The sequence below is a fragment of the Salvelinus fontinalis genome, chromosome 21 (assembly GCF_029448725.1).
Source record: "Salvelinus fontinalis isolate EN_2023a chromosome 21, ASM2944872v1, whole genome shotgun sequence".
NCBI lineage: Eukaryota > Metazoa > Chordata > Actinopteri > Salmoniformes > Salmonidae > Salvelinus > Salvelinus fontinalis.
In genome coordinates, this window is record NC_074685.1 from 29,316,508 (window position 1) to 29,339,295 (window position 22,788).

The 22,788-nt window shown below is 44.0% G+C and overlaps 1 protein-coding gene across 1 annotated transcript; it reads left to right on the forward strand.

Annotated features, from left to right (window-relative positions):
* The first annotated feature begins 863 nt into the window (after positions 1 to 863).
* Positions 864 to 7,268, forward strand: LOC129818585 (prolactin-releasing peptide receptor-like). Its single transcript, XM_055874630.1, has 3 exons — positions 864 to 1,024; positions 3,981 to 4,502; positions 4,687 to 7,268. The coding sequence occupies exons 2-3, from the start codon at positions 4,051 to 4,053 to the stop codon at positions 5,321 to 5,323; spliced, it is 1,089 nt and encodes a 362-aa protein (XP_055730605.1). The 5' UTR covers positions 864 to 1,024; positions 3,981 to 4,050; the 3' UTR covers positions 5,324 to 7,268.
* The last annotated feature ends 15,520 nt before the right edge of the window (positions 7,269 to 22,788 follow it).

The following is a 22,788-nucleotide window of genomic DNA, read 5'->3' on the forward strand; positions in this document are numbered from 1 at the left end:
TTGTAAACAAAGTAAATGTAAACAACCACTAAAAACATGGTTAAAACTATCATTTTGATATCATGGATGGTCAGTCCTTGCATTCATAGCTCTGTGAATGAATTTGAGAGTGGTAACATTTCTCCAGGCTCCTACCTCAGCTTTTTACCAAAACAGAGGTGGGGTGTCCGCTTTGTTGTTTCAATTAAGGACTCTAGCTTTAAAATAGGTGAATGGAGTTCAACCTCTATCCTGTTGTTTTACCAATCTATCTAGATTATATTGTACTTCATGGAAAACATGGGAGGCATGTTCCCAATAATTCATGAATATGCCAGTGCAGTACATTTCCTTGGAACCTCCTATGAGCCCTAAACCTCATCCCATCCCTGGAGTGACAATACACTAGGTGAGCCAGGATTAGATTGCCATAGAAGAGTTGATAAAATACACCTTTATTCATGTGACTTACTGTTGAGGCACATTGTGTGTGCCTATATTCAAATGTGTCCCTTTCACCTGAGCATTGCAGTAACAGCTTGTATTTGCCAGGAGCATTCTCCAACCAACTGAACAATTTGGACAATAACTATGTCACCCTGCACATGGATGACTGACACAAGAGGACCACGTAGTGTCTGTAAGTATTGGACTTGAAGAAATCAATCTTGACCAATCAATTGGTTTTCTTCAAAACACATTCTGCAAGCTCTGAAACCAAGTGAATTATCAGATACCCATTTTTTTCTGGCTATTATTGTATAGCCTATGGGCAGCCAATTACAGGTAGGCCTACTAAAATTATAATAAAATGTATAATAGAGTCTGACACTGGAGAAAATAAAATCTCCACCCGACTGTGAGATAACCGTCCGTCTCTCTCTCTCTGTCTTGCTCTCTCTTTCCATATCAGCAGCAGTGGCTCTGCAACGTGCTGTGTACTCACCACTGTTCAGGAAGGACATGAATGTGTCGAGAGCGCACTTGACGGAGGTTCTCAGTCATTCAAGGAGTTCACTTCTCCTTTTGCTCATCAGCACTTGAGGTACGATGCCTTTGATCATTTTTACCTCATAAGCAAGGTAGCCTGAGAGTTGTAGGATAAATTAATTTGTGATTTACTATTATTAATTGCTATCATTCTGATCTTTACTATAAAAAGTGTTTTTTTCCAAAATAATGTGTTGTTGATATTAATCAGTATATTACTGTGGTTATCATTATGTTGTGTAGTAAATTGTTGTTGTTATAATAGAAGTGGTAGTAAAAGATGTATAGCAAGAGTACATTAGTATTTTATTAGAAAAAGATTCCACATTGAATTAATGTCTAAACCTTTATTTCATTCACCCTGCAGTTGTCCTTTTAGCAAATATGAAAAAAGATGCCTGGAAACAATTACTCAGAATTTAATAAAAATTACTAGCAGGCAAGAAGATAATAAAATACAATAGTTTTCATTAACCCATACTTTATTGGAGCCCAAGAGGCCATTGGCATAAAGATATTGGGAACAGATATATTGAATGCAGGTTTTAAAATAATTGCATATTATTGAGTTGCAGCCAGGTAGCCACAATATATATATTTTTTTCAAATAGAATGCGTACATCTCACATTGCATCCATCTTTATCTCTATATAGTTGTATCTGTTGGCTTAGACAGTGGGTATAATCCTTTGATGAATAATTGTCTAGATTCTCTACTTTGTCTCCAATCAGACCCACGAGCCACTGCGGCCGCTCCTGAGAAGTAAAAAAAAAATAGTGGCCACCACCCCCATCTAAGTTGCCCATCAGTGCATCATATCATGTTAAATGTATATATTAATCATTATAACACTCATTATTAACCAGAGGTATTTTTACATCAAGTTGAGGGTCATGTAGGCATGTCAGCAATCTGAACTGTTACATTTCATCCAAGCCAATACATTTTTAAATAGCTTCTTAGCATAGAGCAATTTCTCAAGCAAGAATTTTGCTAAGACTGTCTAGGAGTGGTCTGAGTGAGGAGGAGAAAACTGAAAACTAGCTGTTATTGGCAGAGATTTGGAACTCACCGCCTGTTGATGTCAGATGAGGTAGTCATCTGGAATGCATTTCAAATAACAGGTGTGCCTTGTTAAAAGTACATTCATGGAATTTTTTCCTTCTTAATGCATTTGAACCAATCAAATGTGTTGTGACAAAGTAGGGCTGGTACAGTATACAGAAGGTAGCCCATTTGGTAAAAGACCAAGTCCATGTTATGGCAAGAAGAGCTCAAATAAGAAAAGAGAAACAACAGTCCATCATTACTTTAAGACATGAAGGTCAGTCAATTCGTTATTTTTTCAAAAACGTTGAAAGTTTTTTCAAGTGCAGTCAGAAAAACCATCAATTGCTATGATGAAACTTGCTCTCATGAAGACTGCCACAGGAAAGGAAGACCCAAAGTTACCTCTGCTGCAGAGGATAAGTTCATTAGAGGTACCAGCCTCAGAAATTGCAGCCCAAATAAATGCTTCACAGAGTTCAAGTAACAGACACATCTCAACATCGACTGTTCAGAGGAGACTGTGTGAATCAGGCCTTCGTGGTCGAATTTCTGCAAAGAAACCACTACTAAAAGGACACCAATAAGAAGAAGAGACTTGCTTGGGCCAAGAAAAACAACCGGTGGAAATCTGAGGAGTCCAAATGAGAGATTATTGGTTCAAACCTCAGTGTCTTTGTGAGACGCAGAATAGGTGAACGGATGATCTCCGCATGTGTGGTTCTCACCGTGAAGCATGGAGGAGGAGGTGTGATGGTGCTTTGCTGGTGACACTGTCAGGATTTATTTAGAATTCAAAGCACACTTAACCAGCATGGCTACCACAGCATTCCTCAGCGGTACGCCATCCCAGCTTCGTGGGACTATCATTGTCCTGTTGTTTTTCAACAGGACAATGATCGAACTCACCTCCAGGCTGTGTTAGGGCTATTTGACCAAGAAGGAGAGTGATGGAGTGCTGCATCAGATGACCTGGTCTCCAGAATCACCCCACCTCAACCCAATTGACATGGTTTGGGATGAGTTGGACCGCAGAGTGAAGAAAAAGCAGCCAATAAGTGCTCAGCATATGTGGGTACTCCTTCAAGACTGTTGGAAAAGCATCACATGTGTAGCTGGTTGAGAGAATGCCAAGAGTTTGCAAAGCTGTCATCAAGGCAAATTCTACTTTCATAGTTTTGATGTCTTCACTATTATTCTACAATGTAGAAAATAGTAAAAATAAATAAAAACCCTTGAATGAGTAGGTGTGTCCAAACTTTTGACTGGCACTGTGTATATAACACAGGAGTATCACGTTTTTGACTGCAAAGGGCCTTTAATTGGCCATGCATGCACTTATACTATAAGATATTTTTGTAGAAAATTCTTTATGTTTCAAAATAGCTTCCCCTCCCCAAAACTCGTTTCCCGAAAGCATTTGGAATACTGTGCAGCTGAGTCTATCTGAAGGGTTGGGAACATTTTCTCAATCACTCCAGAGCTAATTCACTTTAATAGACATAGCCTGTAGTGTGTAGCAAGCCCCACACTACAGGCATGTTCTGATTGATTAAAGTAGTCATGGATCTTTTTGGGATTATTTGATTGATTAGGATCCCCATAAAGCAAAGGTTTGCTGTTCACTTGCGCTGTATAAGATGAAGGGAGTTCCATGCACTCATGGCTCTGTATAATACTGTAAGTTTCCTTCAATTTGCTCTGGACCTGGGGACTATCATACTCGTAACCAATCATCGAAAGGAAAAAGTCCTATAAAAGCAAAAGTAAAAGTCAGTTTGGTTTTGTTGATGAAGATATACTGTACATTAACGTACGATCTACTGTATATCATTCACATGTTTGAATGCCATTCATTTCCAGTTATGATAAATATACCGGTAGTTAAAATACATTTTTGCTTATTGTTTGTCACAAAAATTTTCCCAACCTCTTTTCCCAACCTGTGCTCTGACTCTTGCAGGGTAAGGTGCTAAGAGGCTGCTACTCAGGGCTCCCTATTGCCTATTGCTTTGCGGTTAATCAGATAGAGTATGGATGGCAGTGGCAGTGGCTGGACTGGGGGTCTGCTGCCCTCTGTAAGCGAGAAGACAACAGAGGGGCACTCAGTCTTTGAGATGGCTGTTCAGAATGACTCGGCCAACCACAGCTCCCTGTTTGCAGACGTGGCTCTGCTGCAGAGCTTCAAGCTGCTCATCATCCCCTGCTACTCCCTGGTGGTGGTGGTGGGTGTGTTGGGGAACTACCTGTTGCTCTACGTCATCTGCCGCACTCGCAAGATGCACAATGTCACCAACTTCTTCATAGGGAACCTGGCCTTCTCAGACATGCTGATGTGTGTGACCTGTGTACCCTTCACCCTGGCCTATGCATTCAACACTCGTGGCTGGGTGTTTGGGAGGTTCATGTGCTACCTGGTGTTCCTGATCCAGCCGGTTACCGTCTATGTGTCTGTCTTCACCCTCACCGCCATCGCTGTTGACAGGTGAGTGTACCCACTTCGACTCGAGAGAACTAAAAAAGTCCATGGGTTTTCAAAGGGCAGTTTCAAATTAACTGTGAAAATAAAAATAAATAAAATAATGACGTTGTAATTGTTGATCTATATCTATGATTTTTTTTCTTCTCAATTCATTCAAATGAATACTGCTGTGCACTTTCCCTGCCAGGTACTACGCCACTGTGCATCCTCTGAAGAAGCGCACCTCTGTGTCCACCTGTGGTTACGTCCTGTCAGGGATCTGGCTGCTGTCCTGTGGCCTGGTGGCTCCGGCCGTGGCCCACACGTACCACGTGGAGTTCAGAGAGGAGGGCCTCACTATCTGTGAGGAGTTCTGGCTGGGACAGGAGAAGGAGAGGCTAGCCTACGCCTACAGCACCCTGCTGGTTACCTACATCCTGCCACTCTCCGCTGTCTGCGCCTCCTATCTCTGCATCTCTTTCAAGCTGAGGAACTGCGTGGCGCCGGGACATCGGTCCCGAGACCAGGCAGAGGCACAGCGAGCCCGAAAGCGAAAGATCTTCCGTCTGGTGGCGTTAGTGGTGGCGGCCTTCGGGGTGTGTTGGCTGCCCATCCATGTGTTCAACGTGCTGCGTGACATCGATATCCGCCTAATTAACAAGCGCCACTTCCTGCTCATTCAGCTGCTGTGCCACCTGTGTGCCATGAGCTCCTCCTGCTGTAACCCCTTCCTGTATGCCTGGCTGCACGACCGCTTTCGCGCTGAGCTGCGCAAGATGTTCACCTGCCACCACCGCATCGGCATCCCCACCAACCACTGTGCTATGGCCAGTGTGGTCCTCTGACTGCGCAGGGACAAGGAGATAGAAGAGACACAAGGCCTCTGATACCTGTGTAAGCATGTTGTAGGTCCAATTTCCTGATAGTGTTCATGTTTGTTCGTGACCTAATGTAGACATAACAAGAGATCATCATTAACAATACAGAAAATCTTGGACTTACAGCTGATTATAGAGATATGAGGTGGTTTCCTCATTGTTCATAGGTAAACAAATCAATTGAACATAAATTAGGTGATTAACTGGAAATAATCAATAAATGAGCAGATTGAACAACATTAAGAAGGTGAAATTCAAGAGACAAAAAGAGCAAGAGAAGAGAGACGAGAGAGAGAGAGAGAGAGAGAGAGAGAGAGAGAGAGAGAAAGAGAGAGAGGGGAGAAAAGAGGTGGCAGGAACTTTCCGTTTGATGTTTTGGAATATAAAAGGCAATTATGCATACAGTCAATGTTCAACTAATCTCAGTTACCCAGAAGTAAAATTCTAGCGAAAGTTGTTACTTCCTGTCAATCTGTCCACGAGAGATTGTTTAACACAAGGAGAACAGTAGCAAACAGGAGAATCTGAATACACAAAATGTTGTCAATGCTCATAAGAGGTCTTGTAAATAATACCATTAGTTAATAAGTAATCATCACAGTAGTTGCTACAGGAAGTCATCTTCCATTCATCCAGATGGACAGCTGTCTGCTGAGGTTAGAGCGCAGCACTCAGTGCACAGACTATATACTGTCAACTCAAATCAGTGTCCAGTATGCTTCTGTCTGTTGTGTTAATAGACAGGTTTGGTCCCCAGACTGGTCAGCCTGGTCTCATAGACTAGATGTAACATAGTAAATGTAAATATGTAAAGTCCCAAATTAATATGATATGACACCTTTAGTATGGTTACAAACAGAAAGTAGGGTGGTTGGTTGGGGTGGATGGGTTCTAAAGCGAACGTCTACCAACCCAAGGTTGCGTGTTCGAATCTTATCACGGACAACTTTAGCTAAATAGCAACTGTGCAACTACTTACTACTTTTTTAGCTACTTAGCATTTTACCTTCCCCTAATCATAACCCTAACCTTAACCCTTTAACCTAACTACTAACCCTCACCCTAACCTTAACCCTTTAACCTAACCCTAACCCAAATCTAACCTTAACACCTAACCCCCAGCAAATGTTAGCCACCTAGCTAATGTTAGCTACAACAAATTGGAATTCGTAACATATCATACATTTTGCAAATTCATAACATATTGTACGAATTGCAATTCATAACATATTGTACAAATGCAATTCGTAATGCATCATACAAATTATAATTCGCAATATATCATACAAAATTGATAATGGACATCCATAAATTAATACATACCCAGAAGTCAAATATCATACTAATTGAAGTAACTTGGACTTACATTTACTATGTTACGTCTACCAGAGTCCAGGTTGGACTGCACATCCCTGGAGCACTGCTGAATGATGTGATTAGAGATATCTCTGTCTGCAAACTGTGAATAAACATGCTTAAATAAAACAGTAGGTGAGCTTTTTCCCCCTATGGTTAAATAATTCATTTTTATTGCAGTCTTCTCAGTCTCCTACATATGTTTGTTTGTGGGGAATGTACCACGCCTCTGAAAATAGTCATTCAGAATGAGGTGTTTGTTAGGCATTTGCTAAGGTCATGCTTGCCACTGCTTGATTGCATTATTGACTGATTATCATAACTCCAGAAAGTTTCACTGAGGTGTTGATTCTCATTATTTTTTAGACAAACCACAAGACTACCCACTTTCAATACATTTAAGCAAAACGTCATGGTGGTTTGCTAAAGTTGTCGTGTGTCAATTTGTAATAAATGGCCTTCTGTGGTTTGTCATGCTATATAAAATGCCTGTCCTTATTAAGTGATTGCATGCAGTTATGTGTAAAATTCTCAATAAACGAACACTGACAATTGGCCCATTTTTTAAAAATTGAATTACCTTTGGAAGTGCTAATAAGCTTAAAGGGGCAGTGCAGTCAAAAATGTGATTTTTGTGTAATTGCCTGGAATTTCTGCCTGTTCAGGTGGGATAGAGTGTTTGGCCCAGATCTGATCAGATTATTCTGACCAATGACCAGTCATCTTTTATTTGCATATGTAACCAAGGGGTAGGTGGGGTATTATCAACCAGCTAATAATTAGAATCAGGTGCCCTGGATTGGGGTTGGAGCAAAAACCTACAGGACGGTAGCTCTCCAGGAACAGGGTTGGAGACCCCAGGTCTAGAAGATCCTATCCGCCAATCAGGGTTGTGTATGTAAATATGTCTACATTTGTATCAACACGCCCACATGATCAGACTGAGCATTTCAATGGCAGAGGCTCAGGGAAATAAATTATAAAAAATATATTTGGAGTTATTGTCATGAAATAAAAACCCAGTGATTTATTAGACATTATTAGTGATGATTTAAAAATACAATTGAAAAGACTGCATTGAGGCTTTAATGTATTACAGATGGCAAATGTCTTAATTAATAAAGACTTGAAATCACATAGACCAACATCACAGAACAATATTTACACAGGACTAATTAATATACACTTTAATTAAGCTATTCCATCAATAGAGTGCCTTTTGCATAGTTTAATTTGGTAATTTATTTATTTCACCTAATTTTAGGATTCTGTCAGAAAGAACACCTGCTTTTAGACTATGATTTGACTATTAGATATTCAATGTTCCTTGAAAAATAATTTTAAAAGGAATAGTTTCACCACATTAAAACGAGAGTTAAATTCACGTAAAAGGGTTGACCTTAAAATGAGGTACAAATGTAAATGAATCACTAATCACATGAAATACATTTACATTTTAGTCATTTAGTAGATGCTCTTATCCAGAGTGACTTACAGTTAGTGCATTCATCTCCCACATCTTGCTGTGGGATTATTTATTATACTCTTTGAAGAAGCACGGTTTCAGAGAATAGCTTGACTGGGCTGAGCAGGAGCTGCCCTCCCATAGGGTTGGGATGGCTATGAGACCAAAGGTGGCAGAACAGAGTACTCGGGTTGGGGTGTAGGGTTTGAGCATGGCCTGAAGGTAAGGAGGGCCAGTTACTCTTACTGCTCCGTAGGTAAGTACCATGGGCTTGTAGTGGATGCAAGCTTCAACTGGAAGCCAGTGAAGTGTGCAGAGAAGCGGGGTGACATAGGAGAACTTGTTGAAGGTTGAACACTAGGGAGGCTGAGCTTGCTGAGCTTGAGGTAGTAGGCCAACATCTAAGCTGAGATATCTGCCAGGCAAGCAGAGATGTGTGTCACCACCTGAGTGTCAGAAAGATAGAAGGAGAAAAGTAGCTGAGTGTCATCCGCATTGCAATGACAGGAGAGACCATGTGAGGATATGACAGAGCTGAGTGACTTGGTGTATAGAGAGAAGATGAGAGGGCCTAAAACCGAGCCAGTAGTGAGAGTACGTGGTGCAGACACATATTCTCTCCACGTAGGTAGGATGCAATCCAAGAGTGTGCAGAGCCTGAGACTCCCAGCCCTGAGAGGGTGGAGAGGAGGATCTGAGGGTTCATGGTGTTGAAGGCAGCGGATAGATCTAGGAGTATGAGAACAGAGGAGAAAGAGTCAGCTTTGGCAGTACGGAGAGCCTCCGTGTCACACATGAGCGCAGTCTTGGTTGAGTGACATGTCTTGAAGCCTGACTGGTTAAGGTCAAGAAGATCATTCTGAGAGAGATAGTGAAACAGTTGGTCAGACACAGCACGCTCAAGTGTTTTGGAAAGAAAAGTAAGAAGAAGTTTTTGACAGAGAGGTTGAGTGTTCATTTCTAGAGGAGGGGAGCAACTCTTGCCAAGTCAGAGGGGACGCAACCAGGGATGAGTTGATGAGGGAAGTGAGGAATGGGAGAAGGTCTCCAGAGATGAAGGAGAAAGAAGGGAATGGGGTCTGGAGGAGGGAGAATGTAATGGGGTCAAGTGGGCAGGTTGTCGGGCGGCCGGTCCTCAACAGTCTCTGGAGAGAGAGGGGAGAAAGAGGTCAAGGCGTAAGGTAGTTCTGTGTGAGTGGGACCAGTGGACTCAATAGGCTGCGTGGATGAGGAGCAAATGTCATAAACCTTCTTTTCAAAGTGGTTGACAAAGTTGTCTGCAGAGAGGGAGGGGGGAGGGGTGGAGGATTAAGGAGGGAGGAGAAGGTGGAAAAGAGTTTCCTAGAGTAAGAGGCAGAATCTTGAAATTGAAATCTATAGAAAGTGGCTTTAGCAGTGAATACAGAGGAAGAGAAAGTAGACAGGAGGGAAAGAAAGGATGATAGGTCCTGCGGAAGTTTAGTTTTCCTCCATTTTCTGTAAGCTCGCAATTAGTTACTCAGCCATAGAGCAGAAAGGGAGGGCCAAGTCAGAAAATTGTGCACATTTATATATATATATATAAATAAACTGAAATATCACATTTACGTAAGTATTCAGACCCTTTACTAAGTATTTGTTGAGGACCTTTGGCAGCAATTACAACCTTGAGTTTTCTTACGTATTACAAGCTTGGCACACCTGTATTTTGGGAGTTTCTCCCATTCTTCTCTGAAGATCATCTGTCAGGTTGGATGGGGAGCGTCGCTATACAGCTATTTTCAGGTCTCTCCAGAGATGTTAGATCGGGTTCAAGTCCAGGCTCTGACTGGGCCACTCAATAACATTCAGAGACTTGTCCCAAAGTCACTCCTGTATTATCTTGGCTGTGTCATTAGGGTCGTTGTTCTGTTGGAAGGTGAACCGTTGCCCCAGTCTGAGTGCTCGAGCGCTCTGGAGCATATTTTCATCAAGGATCTCTCTGTACTTTGCTCCGTTCATCTTTACCCTCAATCCTGACTAGTGTCCCAGTCCCTGACGCTAAAAAAACATCCCCACAGCATGATGCTGCCACCACCATGCTTCACCGTAAGGATGGAGCCAGGTTTCCTCCAAACGTGATGCTTGGCATTCAGGCCAAAGAGTTTAATCTTCGTTTCATCAGAACAGAGAATCTTGAGTCTTTAAATTGTCTTTTGTCAAACTCCAAGCAGGCTGTCATGTGACTTTTACTGAGGAGTGGCTTCCGTCTGGCCAATCTACCATAAAGGCCTGATTGGTGGAGTGCTGCAGAGATGGTTGTCGTTCTGGAAAGTTCTTCCATCTCCACAGAAGAACTCTGGAGCTCTGTCAGAGTGACCATCGGGTTCTTGGTCACCTCCATGACCAAGGCCCTTCTCCCCCAATTGCTCAGTTTGGCTGTGAGGCCAGCTTGCGGAATAGTCTTGGTGGATCCAAAAATGTTCCATTTAAGAATGATGGAGGCCACTGTGTTCTTGGGGCCCTTCAATGTTGCAGAAATGTTTGGTACCCTTCCCCAGATTTGTGCCTCGACACAATCCTGTCTAGGCGCTCAACGGGCAATTCCTTTGACATCATGGCTTGGTATTTGCGCTGACATGCACTTTCAACTGTGGGACCTTATGTAGACAGGTGTGTGCCTTTCCAAATCATGTCCAATCAATTGAATTTAACACAGGTCGACTCCACTCAAGTTGTAGAAACATCTCAAGGATGATCAATGGAAACAGGATTCACCTGAGCTCAATTTCGAGTCTCAAAGCAAAGGGTCTGAATTTTTACATTGGGACAGACACAGTGGCGACTTTAGCATGTAAATCTTGGTGTGGCAAACAAAATACAAAAAAAATCGATACACACCAGCAAAGCCACTACACAACACTAAACAATACATTAATTGCACTATAAAGGTGACAAATGATCCCCATAAACTGTTAGGGCCTACATTAAGCTGTCCCAACAGCAGAGTTTTCAAAAAAAGATAGCTGATAGGGCTGACTTTCTTAAACAAATGTGGTTTCTAATGACAATTGACATGTACAAACTATGGCATAAGGGAACGACGAGTGGATAAGAGGCAATCCGTAATTTTGATTAAGACATCAATGAGCGAGCTAGGATGGACGTGGTCAATATAACTATTTGTTCAGCACTTTTGAAATGTACAGCGATAGAATTCAGAACATGGGCCATTTTGTTTTTTGTTGTTTTCTTACAGTATTCTCCCTGTACACCAAGTCAGGACCGTAGGATAAGTAAAGGGGGCATATACTGTAAGCAGACAATGTGTAACGGTGTTCCTCCTCCTCTTCATACGAAGAGGAGGAGTAGTGATTCGACCAACATGCAGCGGGTTGTGAATACATAATGAATTTATTAAGGTAAACGACGAAACACGAAAACAAACACTGGGAAGGATTACAAAATAACAAAAAACGAATGTAGACTGACCTAAACCATGAGTACTTACATAAAACACGAAGCACGTAGGAACAGGTACAGACTATGACAAACGAACGAACAAACGCTACAGTCCCGTGTGGTGCAGACACAGACACGGACGACAATCACCCACAAACAAACAGTGAGAACAACCTACCTTAATATGACTCTCAATCAGAGGAAACGACAAACACCTGCCTCTAATTGAGAGCCATACCAGGCAACCCAAAACCAACATAGAAACAGAAAACATAGACTGCCCACCCAAAACTCACGCCCTGACCATCAAACACATACAAAACAACAGAAAACAGGTCAGGAACGTGACAGAACCCCCCCCCCCCTCAAGGTGCGAACTCCGGGCGCACCCCTAAAACTCAAGGGGAGGGTCTGGGTGGGCATCTGTCCGCGGTGGCGGCTCCGGCGGCGGACGAGGACACCACTCCACCACTGTCTTTGTCCCCCTCCTTAGCGTCCTTTGAGTGGCGACCCTCGCCCCCGACCATGGTCCAGGAACCCTCACTAAGGCCCCTCCTACATAGAGGAGACAGCTCAGGACAGAGAGGTAGCTCAGGACAGAGAGGTAGCTCAGGACAGAGAGGTAGCTCCGGACAGAGAGGTAGCTCCGGACAGAGAGGTAGCTTAGGACAGAGGGACAACTCTGTACTAATGGCAGCTCCGGACTGAGTGGCAGCTCCGGACTGGGTGGCAGCTCCGGACTGAGTGGCAGCTCCGGACTGAGTGGCAGCTCCGGACTGAGTGGCAGCTCATGACTGGAGGGCAGCTCATGACTGGAGGGCAGCTCATGACTGGAGGGCAGCTCATGACTGTAGGGCAGCTCATGACTGTAGGGCAGCTCATGACTGTAAGGCAGCTCATGACTGGCTGGCGGCTCTGGCAGCTCCTGACTGGCTGGCGGCTCTGGCAGCTCCTGACTGGCTGGCGGCTCTGGCAGCTCCTGACTGGCTGGCAGCTCTGGCGGCTCCTGACTGGCTGGCGGCTCTGGCGGGTCCTGACTGGCTGGCGGCTCTGGCGGCTCCTGACTGGCTGGCGGCTCCTGACTGGCTGGCGGCTCTGGCGGCTCCTGACTCTCTGGCGGCTCCTGACTGACGGACGGCTCTAGCGGCTCCTGACTGACGGACGGCTCTAATGGCTCGGGACAGACGGGCGGCTCTAATGGCTCGTGGCAGACGGATGGCTCAGAAGGCGCTGGGCAGACGGATGGCTCAGAAGGCGCTGGGCAGACGGATGGCTCAGAAGGCGCTGGGCAGACGGATGGCTCAGAAGGCGCTGGGCAGACGGATGGCTCAGAAGGCGCTGGGCAGACGGATGGCTCAGAAGGCGCTGGGCAGACGGATGGCTCAGAAGGCGCTGGGCAGACGGATGGCTCAGAAGGCGCTGGGCAGACAGATGGCTCAGACGGAGCTGGGCAGACAGATGGCTCAGACGGAGCTGGGCAGACAGGCAGTGCAGAAAGCGTTGGGCAGACGGCCGACTCTGCCCTGCTGAGGCGCACAGTAGGCCTGGTGCGTGGTGCCGGAACTGGAGGTACCGGGATGACGGCACGCACTTCAAGGCTAGTGCGGGGAGCAGGGACAGGGCACACTGACCTCTCGAAGCGCACTATAGGCCTGGTGCGTGGTACCGGAACGGGAGGTACCGGGCTGAGGGCACGCACCTCAGGGCGAGTGCGGGGAGAAGGAACAGTGCGTACAGGGCTCTGGAGACGCACAGGTGGCTTAGTGCGTGGTGCCGGAACTGGAGGCACTGGGCTGGAGACACGCACCATAGGGAGAGTGCGTGGAGGAGGAACAGGGCTCTGGAGACGCACTGGAAGCCTGGTGCGTGGTGTAGGCACTGGTGGTACTGAGCTGGGGCGGGAAGGTGGCGCCGGATATACCGGACCGTGTAGGCGTACTGGCTCCCTTGAGCACTGAACCTGCCCAACTTTACCTGGTTGTATGCTCCCCGTCGCCTGACCAATGCGGGGAGGTGGAATAACCCGCACCGGGCTATGTAGGAGAACCGGGGACACCATGCGTCAGGCTGGTGCCATGTAAGCCGGCCCAAGGAGACGGACTGGTGGCCAGATATGTAGGGCCGGCTTCATGACATCCGGCTCAACACTCAATCTAGCCCTACCAGTGCGGGGAGGTGGAATAACCCGCACCGGGCTATGCACACGTACAGGAGACACCGTGCGCTCTACTGCGAAACACGGTGTCTGCCCGTACTCTCACTCTCCACGGTAAGCCCGGGAAGTTGGCGCAGGTCTCCTACCTGACTTCGCCACACTACCCTTTAGCCACCCCCCCCAAGAAATGTTTGGGTTGTACTTGCGGGCTTCCAGCCTTGCTTCCGTGCTGCCTCCTCATATCGTCGCCTCTCCGCTTTAGATGCCTCCAGCTCCGCCTTGGGGCGGCGACACTCCTCTGGCTCTGCCCAGGGTCCTTTACCGTCCAGAATCTCTTCCCATGTCCAATCCTCCTTGATCCACTGCTGCTGTCGTTGCTGTCCGTTAACCCGCTGCTTGATCTGGGTTTGGTGGGTGATTCTGTAACGGTGTTCCTCCTCCTCTTCATACGAAGAGGAGGAGTAGTGATTCGACCAACATGCAGCGGGTTGTGAATACATAATGAATTTATTAAGGTAAACGACGAAACACGAAAACAAACACTGGGAAGGATTACAAAATAACAAAAAACGAATGTAGACTGACCTAAACCATGAGTACTTACATAAAACACGAAGCACGTAGGAACAGGTACAGACTATGACAAACGAACGAACAAACGCTACAGTCCCGTGTGGTGCAGACACAGACACGGACGACAATCACCCACAAACAAACAGTGAGAACAACCTACCTTAATATGACTCTCAATCAGAGGAAACGACAAACACCTGCCTCTAATTGAGAGCCATACCAGGCAACCCAAAACCAACATAGAAACAGAAAACATAGACTGCCCACCCAAAACTCACGCCCTGACCATCAAACACATACAAAACAACAGAAATCAGGTCAGGAACGTGACACAATGAAAGCTTTTACAATATTCGATGATTACATCGATGATTTCTCTGAAACAGGCTACAGGCATCATGTGCACCACCAAGTCAGAACAGTAGGCTAAGGGACTAAATGATTAGGGTGAGGCATTTGGGCTATTAACAGCTTACTACACAACATACACTTAGTATTACTTTCTAAGCTACAGTATACACATCTCCCTGGCAAATTACATCAATTATGCAACAGCATACAATACATTTTTTAACTCAACTTGAACTCAACTGGTGCTCACTTGAATAGGAAGGTGGCGCTCAGTCGTTCTTGTGGGCATATTTTGTCGTCAAACTTTCTCATCAAAGTCTGGCATTCTCTGGATTTGTGGTGCTTTCAAGACAACTGGGAACTCTGAAAAAAACAAGGTTGAATCATGATGTCAGTGATCTTCAGGTTGCCGCTCTAGAAAAAGCCCCAAGTTCCCGACATGGAATTCTGAGTTGGATGACCGTTCAAAACATATTTTCCCAGTCAGAGCTAGTTTTTTTTCGAGTTCCCAGTTGTCTTGAACTCACTGAAGTCTGAGATTTCCCAGTTCCGAGTTTCCAGTTGTTTTGAATGGGGCATAAGCAGGGGCGAAGCCAGAGGGGTGTCCGGTGGGCACTGGACACCCCTGACATCTGATTGGCCAACCTGGGTGCCACCTCAAAATTGAATTCGCTGCTGGCAGTTTGATGCTGATTGACATCTCATTTCACCTGTTGTTGAAAGAAGCATTTATTTTGACGTTCGGTGGCGCATTTTTCAAATCGAGGACGAGGAAGAGAGAATATTAACGTTGGTTGCGAGATACAGAAGAATAAGAATAAGAAGAACATACAGAAGAAGAAGAGAGAATATTTCCACAGCTCCACAAGCTCTTTTCGCGATTGGTGAAAACATCATATTTGAAGTAAGATTAAGGTTTAGCATCGGGTTTAGGTTTCCTGAACAACTTTTACGAAAGTTGAGTCGCTGTGTAAGTTAACGTTAGACATTTGGCTCCATTAAAACAGACAGTTAATCAGATAAGAGAGAGCCTAACATTATGTTTACATCTGTGCTAGTAATACATGCATATACAGTGCAGTGTCGTAAGTTACAGTATATGAATGTTAAGCTAATGTGGGGTAATTAGTAGGCTACAGCTGTCAGTTTTCAGCAAGTCAACATTCAGCAATTTGAAATCCATTAACTCCGTTAGATTTTCGTAATTGAACAATTGTTATTATCAATCTGTTAACGTTACTCAAAAGATTACCACAATTTGCAGATAGCCTGTTTGCTATCGTAAAGGTGTAAGAAATTATAGTTAGCTAAGTTACTTACTGCAGAGCAGAGCTAGCCATGATCTAACAGTAACTTAGGCTGGTAGTTGATTTTAAGGTAACGTTGTCACGTCCTGACCATAGTTCTTGTGTGTTTTGCTTGTTTAGTGTTGGTCAGGACGTGAGCTGGGTGGGAATTCTATGTTGTGTGTCTAGTTTGTCTGTTTCTATGTTCAGCCTAATATAGTTCTCAATCAGAGGCAGCTGTCTATCGTTGTCCCTGATTGAGAATCATATATAGGTGGCTTGTTTTGTGTTGGGGATTGGTGGGTAATTGTCTATGTCTAACGTTAGTAGCTTATGTGTGCACTTTCGTTTGTAGCTTCACGTTCGTGGTTTATTGTTTTTGTATTAGTTTGTATAGTGTTCGTTTCGTCTTCGTCTCTAATAAAAGAAGATGTATTCATATCACTCTGCGTTTTGGTCCGATCCATGCTCCTCCTCAGACGAGGAGGAGAACGAACGTGACAAACGTACAGTTATGATAATGGGGATTTGTAATTAAGATTGAGATTGGCCTAAAATGTGGGTAATTGGATGCTTAGACTGTCTTATTTTTGCATAGGGTCAATTAAACATGAAAAGAAATGGAGAGATATCAGACTTCTTTTTAAAGGAGCACAAACAGGCAGATCAGGTGCAAACAGACCCCGGCCCTTGCATCACCACCGGACCCCAGAGCAGCTCCCTACCTGAGGCTAGTCAGAGTCAGTGTGGTCAGACTTCACAAGGACCCAGTCTACCACCATCACATCAGAGCATCTACCAGGCAGTAAGCCACATGCCCAGTTCAGAATTTAAGTTTAGCTTCATCTTGTAATAGATGATTTTGTCAGATTAAGCCTCACTTTAAAATGTTGGTTGTTGATTCATGCGTGTTCTTGTTTTGATGGCTGTGGCATTTTTATTGTGATTATACTCTAATTATTATTGTGTTATTTTAATGTAATAGATGTATCAAGGGATGACACAGAGACCTCTGGCTCTGAGCAAGACAGTGAGCCAGAGCTGCCAGGAGATGTCATCGAGACCCTCCCTACTGCATCAAGCACCAGATATGCTGTTCCAAAAGGACCCAATGGTAGGCCAGGCCTATACTTTAAACTACACATTATAGTTAGCAGCTGTTAGTGTCTAATCTTGTAGATCCCTTAATTATACATTTCCATAGAGATATGTCACATTATTTAATAACATGTATTTCAGACATTTCAAGATCCAGAGAAGAGGGCCCTGTACAGCTGTGTTTGAACACATTTTCCAGAACTCAGCATGGTACTAGGAAAAGAGCTCCTGGTATAAGGACAATTCATGGCTTGAATATTCTGTAAATCAAGATTCAACTTAATGTTTCGCCTGTAGGTATTTTTCTCTGCCCAATACACCTGAATCTGCCTTCACATCACAGGCAGGTTTTTATTAACTGGAAAAAGGCACTGTTTAAAGATTCTGGGTTTAAGCTCCATTCAAAGGCAGAGCATCATATCAGTGCTATGTATGCTTAGAATCAGCATAAAAGGGCTATTGACAGCAACTCATCAATGTTAGAAAGGAAAACTGTAATTATATTGAAACAATTTCAGATGTGCTTCTAACTGCCACTCAAAATATAGCGCAGAGAGGTAATCTAGAGTCTGATGATGCTCACAAGGGTAATTTTTTGACAATCTTAGAAGAAATAGCAAATCATGACCCTCTCATAGAGAAAAGGATGAATGCATGTGATAATGCTATGTACACAAGCCACCAAATCCAGAAGGAAGTTCTTGAGGGCTGAGCTGAGATGGTGCAAAGTGAAACAATAAGAGAAGTAAAAGAAAGTGAAGTTTTGTGTGTAATTGCAGATGAAACAAAGATTTAAAGAAAAATAAGACGTCTTTAGTTGTGAGGTACTATTACAACGGAGCCATCCATGAAAGCTTTTTACACTTTCAGTCAGCTGAAAGCTTAGAATGCAGCAGGTCTCACAAAAATGATAATTGATTGCCTTGAAGAACATGGTCTGGACTACAGAAATAATCTTGTGGGGTAAGGCTATGACGGTGCATCCGTCATGAGCGGAAAGCATTCTGGTGTGTCTGCACGGATTAAAAACAGTGCAAGATTTCCATTTTATGTGCACTGTAATGCACACTGTTTGAATTTGGTTCTTGTTGATGCTGTAAAATCAGGGCTTGAGGCAGTTAACCTTTTTGCTGTCCTGCAGAATCTTTATAACTTTGTATCTGGCTCGTATGTTCATCTCAAGTGGCTTGCAGTTCAGAAAGGGCTGTATCCACAGCAGCAGCCCAGGGAACTACAGAGACTTACGGATGTAAGGTGGGCATGCAGATACATGGCATGCCGTAATCTGAGGGACAGACTTCCAGCAGTTCTGAGAGTGCTACAGGATATCACACTTGAAAATAGTGATGATAGATCAGTGGAGGCAAGGGGCCTTCTTTCTCAGATAGATTTACATTTCATGGGGCTTTTGGTTACCTTTTGTAAAGTGCTTGGTGAGGCCAAATGTCTTTCTGACATGCTCCAATTAAGCTCTCTTGACCTAGCAAGGGCTGTGGCTCTAGTAGGTGCCTTGGCAGACACATTACAGGACTACAGAAGTGAGGGTTACTTTGGAGAACTATGGAAAGAGATTGAAGAGATTGCAGAGCACTGCAAAATAAGTGTACAAACAGTGTGTAAAAGACAGCCTAAAACCAGCTTAAAATGTCACGACTCATTGATGATGAGCACTGTAGGACAGAAAAATAGTGACCAAAGTGATGGTGAGAGCTTCCAAAGAGCTATCTTTTATCAGGTGTTTGACAGTCTCACAGCTGCGCTGGCGAGGCGTTTTTCAATGAAGAATTGCGAGATAAGGCAAGGGGTCCAGTCTCTCAACGCAGTGTACAACATTCTTGAATGAGGAGCCTCTGTTTGCCTTTGCTCAGACCTTTGAGTCAGATTTAGAGGACCTCAAACATGAGGTTCATTTAACCAAGCGGCTTCTTGATAGGAGAGAGAAAAGTGGAAGGGACAGACCATCTACTTTCTTTGACTTTGTTGTGTTTCTAGAATGTTATAAAGAGGTCTTCCTTGAGCTATTTCGACTTTATAAGATTTCTGTTGTTACACCAGTCAGCAGTGCTTCTTGCGAGAGAAGCTTCTCAGCTTTAAAACTGATTAAAACTTAGGACAACAATGGTTGATGACAGGTTAAGTCACCTCGGAATTCTCAGTGTTGAGTCAAGGAGGGCACGCTCCCTCAACATGGATGAGGTTGTGAAACATTTAGCCAGTTCTCACCAGAACCACAGAATAATGCTGTTTTAAATCTACCAGGGATAATGTGGCACTTAGGCAGTCCCCCTGGTCATGGTTAAAACCTGCACTGTATATACTGACGTTTTAAAATGACAAATCGAAAAGGGTATCATGTCACACAGATTTAATTTGGTCTTGATTGGGCCAATTCCAAAACTTTTCTTTGCTATTAGTTAACATAATATATGAGCATAAATATGATACCGTAAGTTTGTAATATTGATATATATTCATGAAAACAGTGACCCAAGTGTGTGTGTGTGTGTGTGTGTGTGTGTGTGTGTGTGTGTGTGTGTGTGTGTGTGTGTGTGTGTGTGAGAGAGAGAGAAAGAAAGAAAGAAATTGAGCTGTAGTTCCGAGGTAGGCAACACTGAGGCATGCATGAGAGCATCAGCTGTTCCGGAAGACTGTGTGACCACGCTCTCCGTAGCTGACGTGAGTAAGACCGTTAAACAGGTCAACATACCCAAGGCTGCGGGGCCAGACGGATTACCGGGACGTGTGCTCCGGGCATGTGCTGACCAACTGGCAGGTGTCTTCACTGACATTTTCAACATGTCCCTGATTGAGAATGTAATACCAACATGTCTCAAGCAGACCGCCATAGTCCCTGTGCCCAAGAACACAAAGGCAACCCGCCTAAATGACTACAGACCCGTAGCACTCACGTCCGTAGCCATGAAGTGCTTTGAAAGGTTGATAATGGCTCACATCAACACCATTATCCCAGAAACCCTAGACCCACTCCAATTTGTATACTGCCCAAACAGACCCACAGATAATGCAATCTCTATTGCACTCCACACTGCCCTTTCCCACCTGAACAAAAGGAACACTTACGTGAGAATGCTATTCATTGACTACAGCTCAGCGTTCAACACCATAGTACCCTCAAAGCTCTTCACTAAGCTAAGGATCCTGAGACTAAACACCTCCCTCTGCAACTGTATCCTGGACTTCCTGATTGTCAGGTGAGGTGGTGAGGGTAGGTAGCAACACATCTGCCACGCTGACCCTCAACACTGGAGCTACCCAGTGGTGCGTGCTCAGTCCCCTCCTGTACTCCCTGTTCACCCACGACTGCATTGCCAGGCACGACTCCAACACCATCATTAAGTTTGCAGACGACACAACAGTGATAGCCAGTGGTAACAGTGGTAGCCTGATCACCCCCGACAACGACGAGACAGCCTATAGGGAGGTCAGAGACATGGCCGGGTGGTGCCAGAATAACAACCTATCCCTCAACGTAACCAAGACTAAGGAGATGATTGTGGACTACAGGAAAAGGAGGACTGAGCACGCCCACATTCTCATCGACGGGGTTGTAGTGGAGCAGGTTGAGAGCTTGGACCTCAGAAAAAGAAATGTAGATCTCCACAAGTCTGATTCATCCTTGGGAGCAATTTCCAAATGCCTGAAGGTACCACGTTCATCTGTACAAACAATAGTACGCAAGTATAAACACCATGGGACCACACAACCGTCATACTGCTCAGGAAGGAGACGCGTTCTGTCTCCTAGAGATAAACATACGTTGGTGCGAAAAGTGCAAATCAATCCCAGAACAACAGCAAAGGACCTTGTGAATATGCTGGAGGAAACAGGTACAAAAGTATCTATATCCACAGTAAAACAAGTCCTATATCGACATAACCTGAAAGGCCGCTCAGCAAGGAAGAAGCCACTGCTCCAAAACGCCATAAAAAAGCCAGACTACGGTTTGCAACTGCACATGGGGACAAAGATCGTACTTTTTGGAGAAATATCCTCTGGTCTGATGAAACAAAAACAGAACTGTTTGGCCATAATGAGCATAGTTATGTTTGGAGGAAAAATGGGATGCTTGCAAGCCATAGAACACCATCCCAACCGTGAAGCACGGGAGTGGCAGCATTATGTTGTGGGGGTGCTTTGCTGCAGGAGGGACTGGTGCACTTCACAAAATAGATGGCATCATGAGGGAGGACAATTATGTGGATGTATTGAAGCAACATCTCAAGACATCAGTCAGGAATTTATAGCTTGGTCGCAAATGGGTCTTCCAAATGGACATTGACCCCGAGCATACTTCCAAAGTTGTGGCAAAATGGCTTAAGGACAACAAAGTCAAGGTATTGGAGTGGCCATCACAAAGCCCTGACCTCAATCCTATAGAACATTTGTGGGCAGAACTGAAAAAGTGTGCGATCAAGGATGCCTACAAACCTGACTCAGTTACACCAGCTGTCAGGAGGAATGGGCCAAAATTCACCCAACTTATTGTGGGAAGCTTGTGGAAGGCTACCCGAAACGTTTGACCCAAGTTAAACAATTTAAAGGCAATGCTACCAAATACTAATTGAGTGTATGTAAACTTCTGACCCACTGGGAAGGTGATGAAAGAAATAAAAGCTGAAATAAATCATTCCCTCTAATATTATTCTGACATTTAACATGCTTAAAATAAAGTGGTGATCCTAACTGACCTAAAACAGGGAATTTTTACTTGGATTAAATGTCAGGAATTGTGAATGCAAACTTCCGACTTCAACTGTATTTCTATCAAACCAGAACTGGAATGTTTACTCAAAGCAAAAGTTGTAAAAGTATACTAGACATTTATGGAATAAATCATATACCTAGTTTGATGTTTCTGTGACAAACAGTGAATTAGTTATTGATTCATACCACTTTAAATGGCTTCTTATAGATTTTATGTAGTTCTATAAATCAAAACTGAAATCTTTTGTCGTAGCAATTTCCTGTATTACTAAATGAGGAGAGTTACAAACCACACACCAGTCAGAGTTATGCTTAAACTTCATCTTTAATTATATGAGCTTCACCATAGCCCTTTGACTCTCAGATCAATTCAGCGTCTATAATGAATTCTGAGTCCCTACAGTCGAAATCAAAGATCTTTTATAGCCAAGATACACCCCTCTCAATTTACATGACGAACCACAGAACTCTTCACAAAGGGCCTTTTACTTGAGAAAGGAGTATCCCATAGCCAGATAGCATTAGCTATACATAATCGTTCTGTTTGGTCTCTAAGACGAGGTTCTGATCTCGTTCCTGGTACTTCATACTACAAAAACATTACCTCACTATCTGGAATGCTCTTCAGGCTTTATTGGCCAAAAACATCGTAAATCTCCTCTGTCAGTGCTATCTCATAGAGGCCCATCCTCAGTGGAACACTGAACACACAATAGTCGCCAGATTCTATTCTGTCAAATAAAAACAACCATTCTAATGCAATACAAAGATTATAAAATAATCTTTCAAGCACTATAACATAATCTCGCAACTTTCCACAAAACAACGGTTGTAATAGTATGCTAGACATTTATAGAATAAATCATATCTAGTTTTATGATTCTGTCACAAACGGTGAATTAGTTATTGATTTTTACTTTTTTAAATGGCTTTAAATGTCTGATGAACGTCCAAATGTGTGAATATAAAACCAAATGTACCTCGGTCGTCTACGTGGTCAGGC